Source organism: Ahaetulla prasina, chromosome 1 (genome assembly GCF_028640845.1).
Source record: "Ahaetulla prasina isolate Xishuangbanna chromosome 1, ASM2864084v1, whole genome shotgun sequence".
Classification (NCBI taxonomy): Eukaryota; Metazoa; Chordata; class Lepidosauria; order Squamata; family Colubridae; genus Ahaetulla; species Ahaetulla prasina.
In genome coordinates this window covers 184589573-184604805 of record NC_080539.1, presented here as the reverse complement: position 1 = coordinate 184604805, position 15233 = coordinate 184589573, and the positions used below count along the sequence as shown (strand labels likewise).

Below are 15233 nucleotides of genomic sequence, written 5' to 3'. Positions count from 1 at the left end.
ATTGACTTTGACCAGGTTCTACCATGTCTATGCCCCATGAAAATGTATTTGCATGTTTTTGGCATACAAGGCGTATTATACCACAACTGATTAAACTAGATGTTAATGCTCTTGGATTAAGAAGTTGTTGGAAAAGAACAATTGTAAGTGTGCAAATGAGAAAATATGTAGCCTGCTTATTAATATCAACAGATGATTCTTCTTAGAGCACTGAAGATTTTCCAAATGGTGAGGAAGCCTCCATGCAGAAGGACTCCATGGTAGCAGAAGCAGACTTGGCTGCAGTTTTCCATCGTATCTTGCAAGAGCAAGGGAAGCACACGGCTCTTCCAGAACAGGAATTCAGCACAGAAGTCCAGTTTGTAGGCAACTCACATACCAAAAACCTGGAAACAATCCCCAAGGCTGGTAGGTGCTTCTTGCACTAGAGGCAAATTTAAATTGCCAGTGTTAGAGACAGTGTTTACCTAACAATGAATCCTGTATTTTCTGGACAGTTCAAACTTTCAGAAATACCACATTTTTCGGTGTATAAGATGCACCTTTTTACCCCCAAAAAGAGGGGGGTAAATCTGGATGCGTCTTATATGTCGAATGTAGCCCCACCCACCAGTCCCCACCCTTTGGACATTTTCGACCTCTGTGTGTCGTATTTTCGGGCGGTTCCGGGCAGAGGGGATCTGGGTCGGGGCACAGCCTGAGGAACAAGCCTCTTTAGGATGGTCTGGGGGTGGGGGAATCTGCCCGGCGGCTTTGGCGAAAAGTTGGGCCCATGATTTGCAGCTGCTTCCCCCTCTGGCTGCCCAGTGGGCAGCTCAGGGCAGACAATGGCCCCAATGACTTCACTCCCCAGCAATGTGAGGAGCCGCCGCCACCGCCTAAGCCCTCTCTGTACCTGGGAGCCCCTAAAGCAAAACGTCCCTCCTTTCCAGCACCGCTGCCCGTTGGCCTGATGCAATTCACAGAGCAATGTTTCAGGCAGCGGCCGGTTTCCCTCCAATGTCCTTTGGTGAACCAGCGAGGAAAGCATTTTCAGGTGGCAGCACCAGCTGCACTTTTTGGATTCCGGGAGGAAAGCGCTTTGCATAGCATAGCAGGGAATGAGGATGGCGGGGTTGATCGGTCGTTTGAAGGGGAGAGGGAAGTTGCACCTGGATAAAATCTCCACCGTCAAGCAGATCTTGGAGGACGTGGCTGATTACTTTTGCATAGCATAGCAGGGAATGGGGGCGGAGGTAGGGTTGCAAAGGAAAGTGCTTTGAGGAACCAGGGAAGAAAGCATTTTTAGGTCGTTTGAAGGAGAGGGGGAAGATGCATGCTCTTAACTGTATGCGCCGTGGTCGGTGTTGGAGGAGGAGAGACGGAGGAGCTGGGGGTGCTGATGCTTTGGCCCTCTGCCCCCCCCCCCGGCTGCCCTGGATAAGATCACCACCATCAAACTGTTTTGAGGAGGTTGCAGATGGCTTTGTAGTACTCGCTAAGTTGGCTCTTCAGCCACAGCACCTGGCACCTCTCCACCGTGCAGTCCTTGCAGAGGGCTTTCACTGAGGAAAGAGCCAAAGCCAGCGTCGTCCAAGAAGGTGCCCCCCCACCCATCAGCCTGGGTCCTCCCCTGTTTCTCTTGTAGAAGTAATCAGCCACATCCTCCAAGATCTGCCTGACGGTGGAGATTTTATCCAGGTGCAACTTCCCCCTCCCCTTCAAACGACCGATCAGCCCCCCCTCCCCCCCACCCCCATTCCCTGCTATGCTAAAGCGCTTTCCTCCCCGAATCCAAAAAGTGCAGCTGGCGCTGCCACCTGAAAATGCTTTCCTCGCTGGTTCACCAAAGCACGTTGGAGGAAAGCCAGCTGCCACCTGAAACGCGGCTCTGAATTGCATCAGGCCAATGGGCAGCGGTGCCGGAAAGGAGGGACATTTTGCTTTAGGGGCTCCCAGGTACAGAGAGGGCTTAGGCGGTGGTGGCGGCTCCTCACATTGCTGGGAGTGAAGTCATTGGGGCCATTGTCTGCCCTGAGCTGCCCGCTGGGCAGCCAGAGGGGGAAGCAGCTGCGAACCGTGGGCCTGCCTTGTTCGCCAAAGCTGCCGGGCAAATTCCCCCACCCCCAGACCATCCCGAAGAGGCTCATTCCTCAGGCTGTGCCCCGACCCTCCCCGCACAGCATGCAGTGGTCTCTTCAGGGAAAGCAAGTAGTCTCTGTGGATCGCAGGAGCACCCCAATAAGTTTTCCAGAAAAGAACTTCTCAGTAATTGATGCTCTCTTTCCCAGCCGAGTCTTTGAGGAATCTCTTGCTTGCAGGAGGAGGAGGAGGAGAGCAGCGTAAAGCAGCACCATCTTATGCTTGTAGGCAGAGGCAGAATTCTTGTTTTCTTGTTTTCCTTCCCAAAAATTAACATGCGTCTTATACTCTGGTGCGTCTTATACACCGAAAAATACAGTATATCATCTTTTGTTTACATGCAATGATTTTATTTTTCTTTCATAATTCACAGAAAGATGTCCCATCATTAATAGTTTTCTCACAATCTTTCCAGCAAAATAAAAACTTGCATATAACTAACTAACTGAAGTTTTAAAACTCCGGGTATTTTTATATTGGAACTTACTCTCTGTTATGTCAGAACAGTGGCCAAAACTGTAGAGAGAAAGTATTTCTTCAAGACTCAAAAGTGGTTTATGTGAGGGAACTCAAAATAGCAAATAAAAAGGTAAAGGTTCCCCTCACACATATGTGCTAGTCATTGCTGACTCTAGGGGGCGGTGCTCATCTTTGTTTCAAAGCCGAAGAGCCAGCGCTGTCTAAAGACGTCTCCGTGGTCATGTGGCCGGCATGACTCAACGCCAAAGGCGCACGGAACGCTATTACCTTCCCACCAAAGGTGGTCCCTATTTTATCTACTTGCATTTTTACGTGCTTTCGAAACTGCTAGGTTGGCAGAAGCTGGGAGAAGTAACAGGAGCTCACCCCGTTACACGGCAGCACTAGGGATTCGAACCGCTGAGCTGCCGACCTTTCAATTGACAAGCTCGATGTCCTAGCCCCTGAGCCACCGCGTCCAAAAAAAATAACAAATAGAAAGATGCAAAAAGGGTAAAATAAACAGAGGAAAAATACAAATGTATCTATTCATATACATATATACAAGAAAACATTTGGTTTCAAAATTACAATTATAAGTGATCCATTTAGTTGCCAAGTTAATTTGACTGAGACTATTTTTTGGAAGGGAAATAAATGAACTACCTATAACCCCCAATGCAGCTCTCCATGTCACAGCAAATAATACAACTCATTCTTTTTTAGCTCAGCCTATTGTCCAGGATTCTGATTACAGGGACAGATAGGAAGAGGGAATGTTATATATGCCACATTGAATTCCTGAAAAGAATTTTTAAAAATTAACATGATCCATTTTTCAAAATGTGGGTGTTCTGTTTGCAAAGAAGGAATACAAATCCTTCCCAGGCTAAGAGACATTTGCTTTTCACACTTCTAGCTTTATTCGTGTACTGCATATTTTCAAAAAGGATGAGCTTGTTACCACTTCCGTTCCTATCAGCTATTCTGCAATATTGTTGGGAAAATTCTGTTCCCGGGTTTTCCAGATTTGTAGCAGGCTTTCCTGCTGAAGACAGTCTCAGTCAGCCAATTGTGTTTTTAACTGAATATGGGTAATGGATGTCTGAATCTGAATGCATCCAGATTCATGACAAAGGCAGATAGTGAAATATAATTGCTTTGATGTGTCTCTTCTCATCATAGAACAGGGCAGATATATTTTCTTATTTTCACACTGATTAGTACATTGCAGAGTTTTAGAGGATTAAATGTTCTGTATAATAGGTACAATCTAATTATGTTTCACATCTTTGCTGTGTCAGAGGGTTCAGTGTTTTACCAATACTATAAATATCTAGGAAATGAAATTATCAGAAACCAAGTTATCCCTAATGTTGTTTCTTTTAACAAGGTGACAAACACTGGAAAGTGCATGAGCAATGATCAGCCATCTGCTTTTCCTCGGGTGGCAAATAATGTCTTTTTAATTTGCTATAGGTTTTTTTTTAACTTACAGGTGATTTGGATGACTGAGACGCTGAAAACTAGCTACGAACCTGGATTAGGGAATAAAGAGGCAAAGTTCCAGAATCTCCAACTTTCTAACAAAAGGTTTCTAATTTAGCTACAGAGATTGTAAAAATATATGAGATAACTCATATTGAGGTAAAGTATTTGGAGACTGGCACAAACAGATTGCTTGGACAGTTCATGTCAATCTGTTGTAAATTCCTGTCTCATATCCTAGGATATTTGAGAAGTAGAACAGGGAAGGAAGAAGCTACAGCTCAAAGAACAAGTTTTGCATGCTGAATAAAATAGATTCTAGCTTTTGTGTCTGCACCTTCCTTAGATGGATCGCTGGTCACAGTCAATAAAAGACAGTATCATATATTCCAAGTATCCTTAAGACTGGAGCTCAAAATAGATATGCTTTTATAGAATAGAATAGAATAGAATAGAATAGAATAGAATAGAATAGAATAGAATAGAATAGAATAGAATAGAATAGAATAGAATAGAATAGAATAGAATAGAATTTTTTACTGGCCAAGTGTGATTGGACACACAAGGAATTTGTCTTGGTGCATATGCTCTCAGTGTATATAAAAGAAAAGATACGTTCATCAAGGTACAACATTTACAACACAATTGATGGTCAATATATCAATATAAATCATAAGGATTGCCAGCAACAAAGTTACAGTCATACAGTCATAAGTGGAAAGAGATTGATGATGGGAACGATGAGAAGATTAATAGTAGTGCAGATTTAGTAAATAGTTTGACAGTGTTGAGGAAATTATTTGTTTAGCAGAGTGATGGCCTTCGGGAAAAAAACCGTTCTTGTGTCTAGTTGTTCTGGTATGCAGTGCTCTATAGCGTCGTTTTGAGGGTAGGAGTTGAAACAGTTTATGTCCTGGATGTGAGGGATTTTTTTTTTTTTTAAATTGAAAGAGTTTTAAAAAAACAAAAACATTTTTCCCCCTTTTTCCCCCCTCCCTCCCAAAAAAAAACAAAACACCCCCTCCTCCCCACCCCCGCTTCCAGGTCAATCACAAGGTAAAGTTATACATAAACCAAACATAGAATAAAATTTTCCCTTCCAATCCAAATAACCACATCCAAAGCTTTTCGTCTCCCAACCCCCTCCCCATTACATAAAATAACTTTCTAATTATTCAAAGGCAATCTGATATTTCTTAATCTGATATCTGTTTTGTAGATAATCAATCCATTTTTCCATTCAATTAAATATCTTTCCTGTATTGTCTTTTAAAAACGCTGAGATTTTAGCCATCTCAGCCAAATTAATAACTTTCAATATCCATTCTTCTATTGTAGGTATCTCTTCTTTCTTCCAGTATTGTCCAATCAACAGTCTTGCTGCTGTTATTAAGTTCAGAATCAATTTAGTCTCAATCCCTGTACAATCCGTTATAATTCCCAAAAGGAAAAATTGTGGCAGGAACTTTATCTTCTTCTTCAGTACATTTTGAATAATCCACCAAATTCTTATCCAAAAGACCTTAATTTTCTTGCAAGTCCACCAAATATGAAAATATGTAGCATCATCACAATCACACCTCCAACATTTCGCTTGGATATTAGGATACATACATGATAATTTTTTGGGATCTAAATGCCATCTATAAAACATCTTATAAAAATTTTCCTTAAATTCTGTGCTTGTGTAAACTTAACATTTCTAACCCAGATTTTCTCCCATGTTTCCAACATTATTGGTTCCTGAATATTCTGTGCCCATTTTATCATACAATCCTTTACCAAATCCTTTTCCGAATCTATTTCAAGCAACACATTATACAATCTCTTTATATGCTCCTGGGTCTGATTTCTAATTTGCTTTATTAAATTTTCCTCCTTTGCATTATACCAATTTTTGATCTTCTTTCCATCTAGCACTTATTTGCCCATATTGAAACCAAGTATAATTCCTCCTTCTTCATTTTAATACCTGTAATGATTTTAATTGCAATCTACCTCCTTCAGCATACAAAAGTTCTTTATATGTAATCATTTCCTGTTTCTGTTCTATATTTATATTCTCTATTGCATGTCTAGGGCTCACCATATAGGAATCTTGTAATCTAATTTATAGGAATATTTTTCCAGACCCGCAAAAGAGCACTTCTCAACACATGATTCTTAAAAGCCCTATCCACTTTTTTCCATAAAATAAGTACGCATGCCATCCATATAACAAGTCATAACCTTCTATATTCAAAATTCTTTCCTCTGTTAAGTTAAACCAGTCACTTATTACTGAAAGGGTTACTGCTTCATAATATAGTTTAAAGTTAGGCATTCTTAAACCACCTCTTTCCCGTGAGTCCTGTATTATTTTCATTTTAACCTCGCCTTTTTACCCTGCCATATAAATTTATTAATCCCACTCTGCCAATCTTCCAAATTTTTATCCTTTTTAATTATAGGTATCATCTGGAACAGAAACAAAAATCTAGGTAACACATTCATTTTAATAGCCGCAATCCTTCCCAATAGGGATAACTGCAATTTCTTCCAGCCACTCATATCATTCTGAACTTTTTGCCATAGCAAGTCATAATTATTCTTATAAAGTTTCTTGTTCGATGAGCTAATATAGACCCTAAATATTTAACCTTTTTTACTACCTCAAATCCTGTCATTTCCTCTAGTTTTTGTTTCTGTTGTATAGACATATTTTTAATTATCACTTTTGTTTTATTCTGATTTATTTTAAATCCTGATACCTTTCCATATTTATCAATTACTTCCAACAAAAATCTACTTGAATTTATAGGATTCTTAACGTAACCACTACATCATCTGCAAAAGCTCTAACTTTGTACTCATATTGTCTAATCTTAATTCCTCTATTTTCATTAATTTCGTATTTTATCTAATAATGGTTCCAGAGTCAAAACAAACAATAATGGTGATAAGGACATCCCTGTCTTGTTCCTTTCGCAATCTTAATAACTTCTGTCAAACTACCATTTACTATAATCTGTGCTGTTTGCTCTCCATAAATCGCTTTAATTATTCTAATAAAACAGTCTCCAAATTGCATTTTCTATTAATTTAAATAAAAATCCCAATGCAATCGATCAAAGGCTTTCTGCATCCAAAAAATAAGTGCCGCTGAAGTATTCTTCTTTTCCAAATATTCCAATATATTAATAATCTGTCTAACATTATTCCTCATCTGCCTCCCTTTTATAAAACCAGATTGATCAGTATGAATTCTTTGTTGTAAAACTAACATTAATCTATTTGCTATTATTTTACAAAATCTTATAATCATTATTTAAAAGTGAAATCGGCCTGTAGTTACCAGGTTTAGAGCAGTCTTGCTCCTCTTCGGTATCAGTGAAATAAAAGATGTTTTCCATGACGGGGTATTCCACCCTAATTGTATCTGATTAAATAATTCTTTAAGTGGGCCTAATATTTCATCCTGTGTTTTTTATAATAAGTTGCTGTAAGACCATCTGTACCAGGGTTTTCCCATTTTAATTGTTTAATTGCTCCACTATTTCTCCAGTAGCTATCGGCCGTTCAGCTCCTCCTCTGTTCTAATGTTAGAATATTAACCTTATAATCTTTCAAATAATCATAAATGTCCCTATCCAATATTTTGTCTTTTGCATATAGTGCAGTATAAAATTCTGAGAATGCCTTTTAATTTTATCCTGTTGGTATATCTCTTTACCTTTATATTCTATTTTTGTATGACACGTGCTTTCTGTTTCTTCCTTAAATTATATGCCAACCATCTCCCAGGTTTATTTGCATTACAAAAGGTATTATGTTTAGTATATTGTATATTCGTTGCCACCTGGTCTGCCATTAACATATTAAATTGACTCTGTAATATTTTTATAGCCTCTTTAAGTTTATGATCTTGTGGGTTTTGAATTAATAACTGTTGCTTCCTTTGAATTTCTTCTTCCAAATATCTACGCTGCCTTTGTTTATTATTCCTTTGCATGTTGTCCAAGTAAATCAATATCCTCTAATAAACGCTTTGCTCGCTTCCCACACAGTTCCTATAGGTGTCCCTTTGTACATATTAAAATCAAAAAATTCTTTTAACTGTTTCTTACAATAAGTTACATTATCCTCATATCTAAACAGATTTTCATTCAACCTCCATGTTCTACCACCTTTTTCCCTTGTAATAATTCCATCCATACTGGGCTATGGTCAGTTAAACACCTCGAAATATCTTCATTTTCTTCACCCTAGAAAGCAAGTCATTAGAAATTAAAATAAAATCAATGCGTGAAAAAGATTGATGCCTATCAGAAAAAAAAGTAAAATCTCTCTCATCTGGATTCCGTAACCTCCATATATCTCTAAACTCAAAGTCTTCCATCATTTCAAAAAAGGATTTTGGTAATTTTGCATGTATAGGTATCTTCTTGGAGGAGGTTCTCTTATCCCTTCTTGTATCAATTACTCCATTCCAGTCTCCTAATAAAATAAACGAACTATAATCCCAGAGGGTCAACCTCTCATGTAACATTTTGTAAAACTTTTCTTGTTGCTGATTAGGTGCATAAATACCTATCAACAAAGTCTTTTTTGCATCTATCACCAGTTCAATAGCAATAAATCTTCCTTGAATATCTGCCTCAATTAGATGTGAGGGATTATTTACATGATACTTCAAGGTGCATGTTTTCAAACATGCAAATGAATCACTGCAGCACTCCACACAAAGAGAGCTAAGCAGAAATGGCCATTCAAAATTCTCCATTAATTTTATGAGCATAGAAATTACGTGGGGATTACTCCTAATTTCTTCTGGGAAAGAAGCTATTGAACGCAAGATTCTGATAATGATAAAAATATTGCTGTTGTTGAAACTGTTTTACAATTTCTTCCATTTGAATTTAACTTAAACATGGGAATCTGGGGAGCCTGCAGGCAAATAAGAGATGATTATACAATAAAAGACAAAATATTCACATACACAAACACGTATACACATCTGACCACCCTACAATTAAATAACAACCCCAGATTCCTCCCCTTTAAGGATTAATGCCTTATTGTGGCTAAGGGGCTTGTGTAGCTCAATGAAGCTATGAGCTATGCCATGCAGGGTCTACCCAAAAATGACAGGTCATAGCAGAGAGTTCTGTCAAAATGTGATCCACTGGAGAAGGAAATGGCAAACCACTCCAGTATCTTTGCCATGAAAACTCCATGGACAGTACCAAAGGAAAAAAGAGATGACGCTGGAAGATGAGCCGTTCAGGTTGGTAGGTGTCCAACATGCTACTGGGGAAGAGCAGAAGGCTAGTACTAGTAGCGCCAGAAAGAATGAAGCGACTGGGCCAAAGCTGAAAGGACGCTCGGCTGTGGATGCATCTCGTGGCGAAAGGAAAGTCCGATGCTGTAAAGATTTTTTCTCCATAGGAACTTGGAACATGTTACTGGAATTATAAGATGATTTTTACCTATTTGAAATGCTGGCTATTGAGGATTATGTAGCTTTATATTAAACATTTATATATTTTGACATTTAAAAAAAAAAAAAAAAAAGGAACCTGGAACATAAGATCCATGAATCAAGGCAAGCTGGACGTGATCAAATGAGATGACAAGACTGAACATCAGCATCTTCAGAATCAGTGAACTAAAGTGGACAGGAATGGGTGAATTTAATTCAGATGACCATCAGGTATATTACTGCGGGCAAGAATCCCTCAGAAGAAATGGAGTAGCCTTCATAATCAATAAAAGAGTAGGAAAAGCAATACTGGGATGCATCCCCAAAATGACAGAATTATCTCAGTTCAAATCCAAGGCAAACCATTCAATATCACAGTAATCCAAGCCTACTGGGGCTGAAGAGGATGAAATTGACCAGTTGAAGAAAGAGAAAGCACTAGACCGCTCAGGTATGAACTAAATCATATCCCTGATGAACATACATGTTGTGACCCAGGCTCCAGTAAGTAGTAGGAAACTCAGTCAGTATAAAAACAAACAAACCTTATTTGAACAGCTGAGAATTACTTCATTCTCAGAGTACAACTAAATTAAAGCAAATTCCTCCCAACACAAATTCCTCAGTCCTATCATCAGCCTTTGTCCAATTAGGCAAACTGCCAAAAGCCTTTCTTGGCAAAAGTTCAGAACACACCGATACAAAATAAATGAAAGAAGATGAAGCTATTGGCGTATTCTGGCAAAGCCCAAACACCATTGCTGGTCTTTTAAGCCTTATGGGAGAGGCCAATCATCTCTTTGCCCTACTCCAGAGTCATCCTCTTTGCTCTTGTCTTCTGGCAGTTCTTCTCACGTGTGCATTAGGAACAGGCTCCTCCTGTTCCTCTTCCTCACTACTGTCAGGCTCTGGTGTCCGCACTTCCCTCCCCGATGGCCCTGACTCACCTCAGCCTCCAACGCAGAGCCCTCATCCGGGCCTTCCCCAGCCTCCAGGACTGGCCCACGCTCTTCCTCAGCCTCATCGCTGTCTGACTTTGTTGCCTGGTCTGCAGGCTGCTGGCGGACCACAACAATACAGTAGAGATGACAAATAGATTTAAGGAATTAGATTTGATAGACAGAGGCCTGAAGAATTATGGATGGAGGTTCACAACATTGAACGAAAAGTAGCAATTAAAACAATCCCAAAGAAAAAGAAATGCAAGAAAGCAAAATGGCTGTCTGAGGAAGCGTTGAAAATAGCTGAGGAAAGAAGGGAAGCGAAGGGTAAGGGAGAAAGAGAAATTGAATGCAGAATTCCAAAGTATAGCTAGAAGAGATAAGAATGCCTTCTTAAATGAACACTGCAAAGAAATAGAAGAAAACAATAGAATCTCTTCAAGAAAATTGGAGATGTGAAGGGAACGTTTCATGCAAAGATGGGCATGATAAAGGACCAAAATGGCAGGGACCTAACAGAGGCAGAAAAGATTAAGAAGAGGTGGCAAAATTATAGAAGAATGGTCTTAACATCCCTGATAACCACGATGGGGTGATCACTGACCTTGAGCCAGACATCCTAGAATGTGAAGTCAAATGGGCCTTAGGAAATCTGAGCAACAACAAAGCTAGTGGAGGTGACAGTATTCCAGCTGAGCTATTCAAAATCTTAAAAGACGATGCAATAAAAATGCTACACTCAATTTTACAGCAAATTTGGAAAACTCAGCAGTGGCCACAGGATTGGAAAAGGTCAGTTTACATTCCAATTCCAAAGAACAGCAATGCCAAAGAATGTTCAAACTATTGCACCATTGCACTCATTTCACATGCTATTAAGGTTATGCTTAAAATCCTACAAGCTAGGCTCCAGCAGTATGTGGATCGAGAACTACCAGAAGTACAGGCAGGATTTCGTAGAGGCAGAGGAGCTAGAGATCAAATTGCCAACATACGCTGGATCATGAAAGCTAGGGAGTTCCAGAAAAACATCTACTTCTGCTTCATTGACTATGCTAAAGCCATTGATTGTGTGGATCACAACAAATTGTGGCAAGTTCTTAAAGAAATGGGAGTACCAGATCATCTTATTTGTCTTGAGAAACCTATATCCGGGTCAAGAAGCAATAATGAGAACTCGACACGAACCACTGATTGGTTCAAAATTGGGAAAGGAGTCCAGCAAGTCTGTATACTGTTATCCTGCCTAAATTAACTTATATGCAGAGCACATCATGAGAAAGGTGGGGCTAGATGAATCAAAAGTTGGAATTAAGCTTGCCAAGGGAAATATCAACAACCTCAGATACGCAGATGATACCACTCTAATGGCAGAAAGCAAAGAGGAACTAAAGAGCCTCTTGATGCTGGTGAAGAAGGAGAATGCAAAAGTTGGCTTGAAACTCAATATTAAGAAAGCTAAGATCATGGCATCTGGCCCTCTCAATTCCTGGCAAATAGATGGGAAAGAAATGGAGGTAGTGAATCTTGAAAGGCTTACAATACCAGCTCAAGAATCCTTTAAATCTCACGTGAGCCCTATAATACCATAAAGTGCTTTTGCTGATTTTTTCTATTGTCATTATTATTATTATTATTATTATTATTATTATTATTATTATTAATTCGATTTTTATATCGCCCTTCTCCCGAAGAACTCAGGGCGGTGTACAGCCAGGATAAAACAAACGGTACAATATACAATTAAAATACAGATTAAAAACTTATTATATAGTTGGCCTAAAAACTTTAAAATATGTAAAACTAAAACCCCTTAAAATTAATAATAGAAATTTAAAACCAATAAAATTTAAGCCAGCCCCGCGCGAATAAATAGACGTGTTTTCAATTCGCGGCGGAAGGTCCGAAGGTCAGGTATTTGGCGTAAACTCGGGGGAACTAGATGATCTGGAACTAGATGATTTAGTAACAGAACCGATGTCATGGTCCGATCATTTTCTCCTTCGCCGAGACTTCCGAACCGCCATCCACCATCACAGGGAGACGGAACCTATACGGTGGTTCCGTCCCAGGCGCCTGATGGACCCTGAGAGGTTCCTGACGGAGCTTGGGCCATTCCCTGAGGATCTGGCCCACAGCACGACTGAGGAACTAGTTGCGGCCTGGGAGCAGGCCGCGGCTGGGGCCTTGGACCGTGTCGTGCCTTTGCGGCCTCTGACCCGGCGCAGATCTCGTCCGGCCCCTTGGTTCTCCGAGGGGCTGAGGGAGATGAAACGCTGGAGAAGACGTCTAGAGAGCACCTGGAGGTCCACTCGTTCCGAAGCTGATCGGACACTAGTTAGGTCCTATTCTAGGACCTACCTAGTGGCAATGAGGGAGGCGAGGCGCTCATACGCCTCCACCCTCATTGCGTCGGCAGATAACCGCCCGGCCGCCCTGTTTCGGGTGACCCGCTCCCTCCTTCATCAGGAGGTACGGGATGACCCGTTGCAGGGACGTGCCGAGGAGTTTAGTGGTTATCTATACGATAAAATCGCTCAGCTCCGGGATGGTCTGGACCGAAATTGGGATGGTCCAAGCGAGGGAGAGGAGGCACGTCTTGTTGAGTCTGTTTGGGATGAGTTTGACCCTGTGGCTCCCGAGGACGTGGACAGGTTGTTGGGGAGGCTTCACGGCACTACATGTTTACTGGACCCGTGTCCTTCCTGGCTGGTACTGGCCACTCAGGAGGTGACACGAGGCTGGCTCCAGGGAATTATCAACGCTTCTTTGTTGGAAGGGGTTTTCCCTGCTGCCTTGAAAGAGGCGGTGGTGAGACCCCTCCTCAAGAAGCCCTCTTTGGACCCAGCTATTTTGGGTAATTATCGTCCAGTCTCCAACCTTCGCTTTGTTGCCAAGATTGTAGAGAGTGCTGTGGCGCGACAGCTACCCCAATACTTGGATGAAGCCGTCTATCTAGACCCGTTCCAGTCCGGCTTCCGACCCGGATACAGCACGGAGACAGCTTTGGTCGCGTTGGTGGATGACCTCTGGAGGGACAGGGACAGGGGTTATTCCTCTGCCCTGGTCCTATTAGACCTCTCAGCGGCTTTTGATACCATCGACCATGGTATCTTGCTGCGCCGGTTGGGGGGATTGGGAGTGGGAGGCAACATATATCGGTGGTTCTCCTCCTATCTCTCTGACCGGTCGCAGACGGTGTTGACAGGGGGGCAGAGGTCGACCGCGAGGTGCCTCACTTGTGGGGTGCCGCAGGGGTCGATCCTCTCGCCCCTTCTGTTCAACATCTATATGAAGCCGTTGGGTGAGATCATCAGTAGCTTTGGGGTGAGATACCAGCTGTACGCTTATGATACTCAGCTGTACTTTTCCACCCCAGGCCACCCCAATGAAACTGTTGAAGTGCTGTCCCGGTGTGTGGAAGCTGTACGGATCTGGATGGGGAGAAACAGGCTCAAGCTTAATCCCTCCAAGACGGAGTGGCTGTGGATGCCGGCACCCCGATTCAGTCAGCTGCAGCCGCGGCTGACTGTTGGAGGCGAGTTATTGGCCCCAAAGGATAGGGTGCGCAACTTAGGTGTCCTCCTGGATGAACGGCTGTCGTTTGAAGATCATTTGACGGCCGTCTCCAGGAGGGCCTTCCACCAGGTTCGCCTGGTTTGGCAGTTGCGCCCCTTCCTTGATCGGGATGCCTTGTGCACAGTCACTCATGCGCTCGTTACCTCTCGCTTGGATTATTGTAATGCTCTCTACATGGGGCTCCCCTTGAGGTGCACTCGGAGGCTTCAGTTACCGTATATACTCGAGTATAAGCCGAGTTTTTCAGCACGTTTTTTGTGCTGAAAAACGTCCCCTCGGCTTATACTCGAGTATATACGGCTTATACTCGAGTTTTTTTTTTTCTTCTTTTTTTCACATTATACCGGATGGTGCAAACTTGGCGGGCTTTTGCATTAGCGCGGGGAAGCCCTGCCGGTGCAGTGAGAGGGCGGGGCGGGGGAGCCGCCAGCCTTCTCAGCTGAGGGAGGGAGGGTTTCCCCGACCGGTAGCTGCCTCATTTCCCACCCTCGGCTTATACTCGAGTCCCCAGTTTACCCCAGTTTTTTGGAGTAAAATTGGGGACCTCGGCTTATACTCGGATCGGCTTATATTCGAGTATATACGGTAGTCCAGAATGCAGCTGGGCGGGTGATAGAGGGAGCTACGCGTAGCTCCCATATAACACCGCTCCTGCGCAGACTGCACTGGCTACCTGTGGCCTTTCGAGTGCACTTTAAGGTTTTGGTCACTACCTTTAAAGCGCTCCATGGCTTAGGGCCTGGGTACTTACGGGACCGCCTGCTGTTACCGCATGCCTCCCACCGACCTGTACGCTCTCACAGAGAGGGACTTCTCAGGGTGCCGTCCGCCAAGCAATGTCGGCTGGCGGCCCACAGGGGAAAGTCCTTCTCTGTGGGGGCTCCCACACTCTGGAACGAGCTTCCCCCGGGTTTACGCCAAATACCTGACCTTCGGACCTTCCGCCACGAACTGAAGACACATCTTTTCATTCGCGCGGGGCTGGCTTAAATTTTATTGATTTAAAACTATCTATTATTAATTTTAATGGGGTTTTAGTTTTATATATTTTAAAGTTTTTTAGGCCAATTATAAAATAAGTTTTTTAATTTGTATTTGTATTTTAAATTGTATTTTATAGAATTGTGCTATCTTTTCCGGTGCACGAACATCTTCTTTGTTCACCCATTCAGCTTGGGATAACG

General features: G+C 42.1%; 1 protein-coding gene across 9 annotated transcripts in view; it reads left to right on the top strand.

Moving 5' to 3' along the window:
- Window positions 1–15233, top strand: part of MLPH (melanophilin) — a 135687-nt gene that overhangs the window by 61429 nt on the left and 59025 nt on the right. For all 9 annotated transcript variants that reach the window (XM_058184814.1, XM_058184805.1, XM_058184788.1 and 6 more), the window contains one exon: window positions 207–408. In XM_058184814.1, the coding sequence (XP_058040797.1) occupies window positions 207–408 (202 nt within the window). The remainder of the gene's footprint in view (window positions 1–206; window positions 409–15233) is intronic.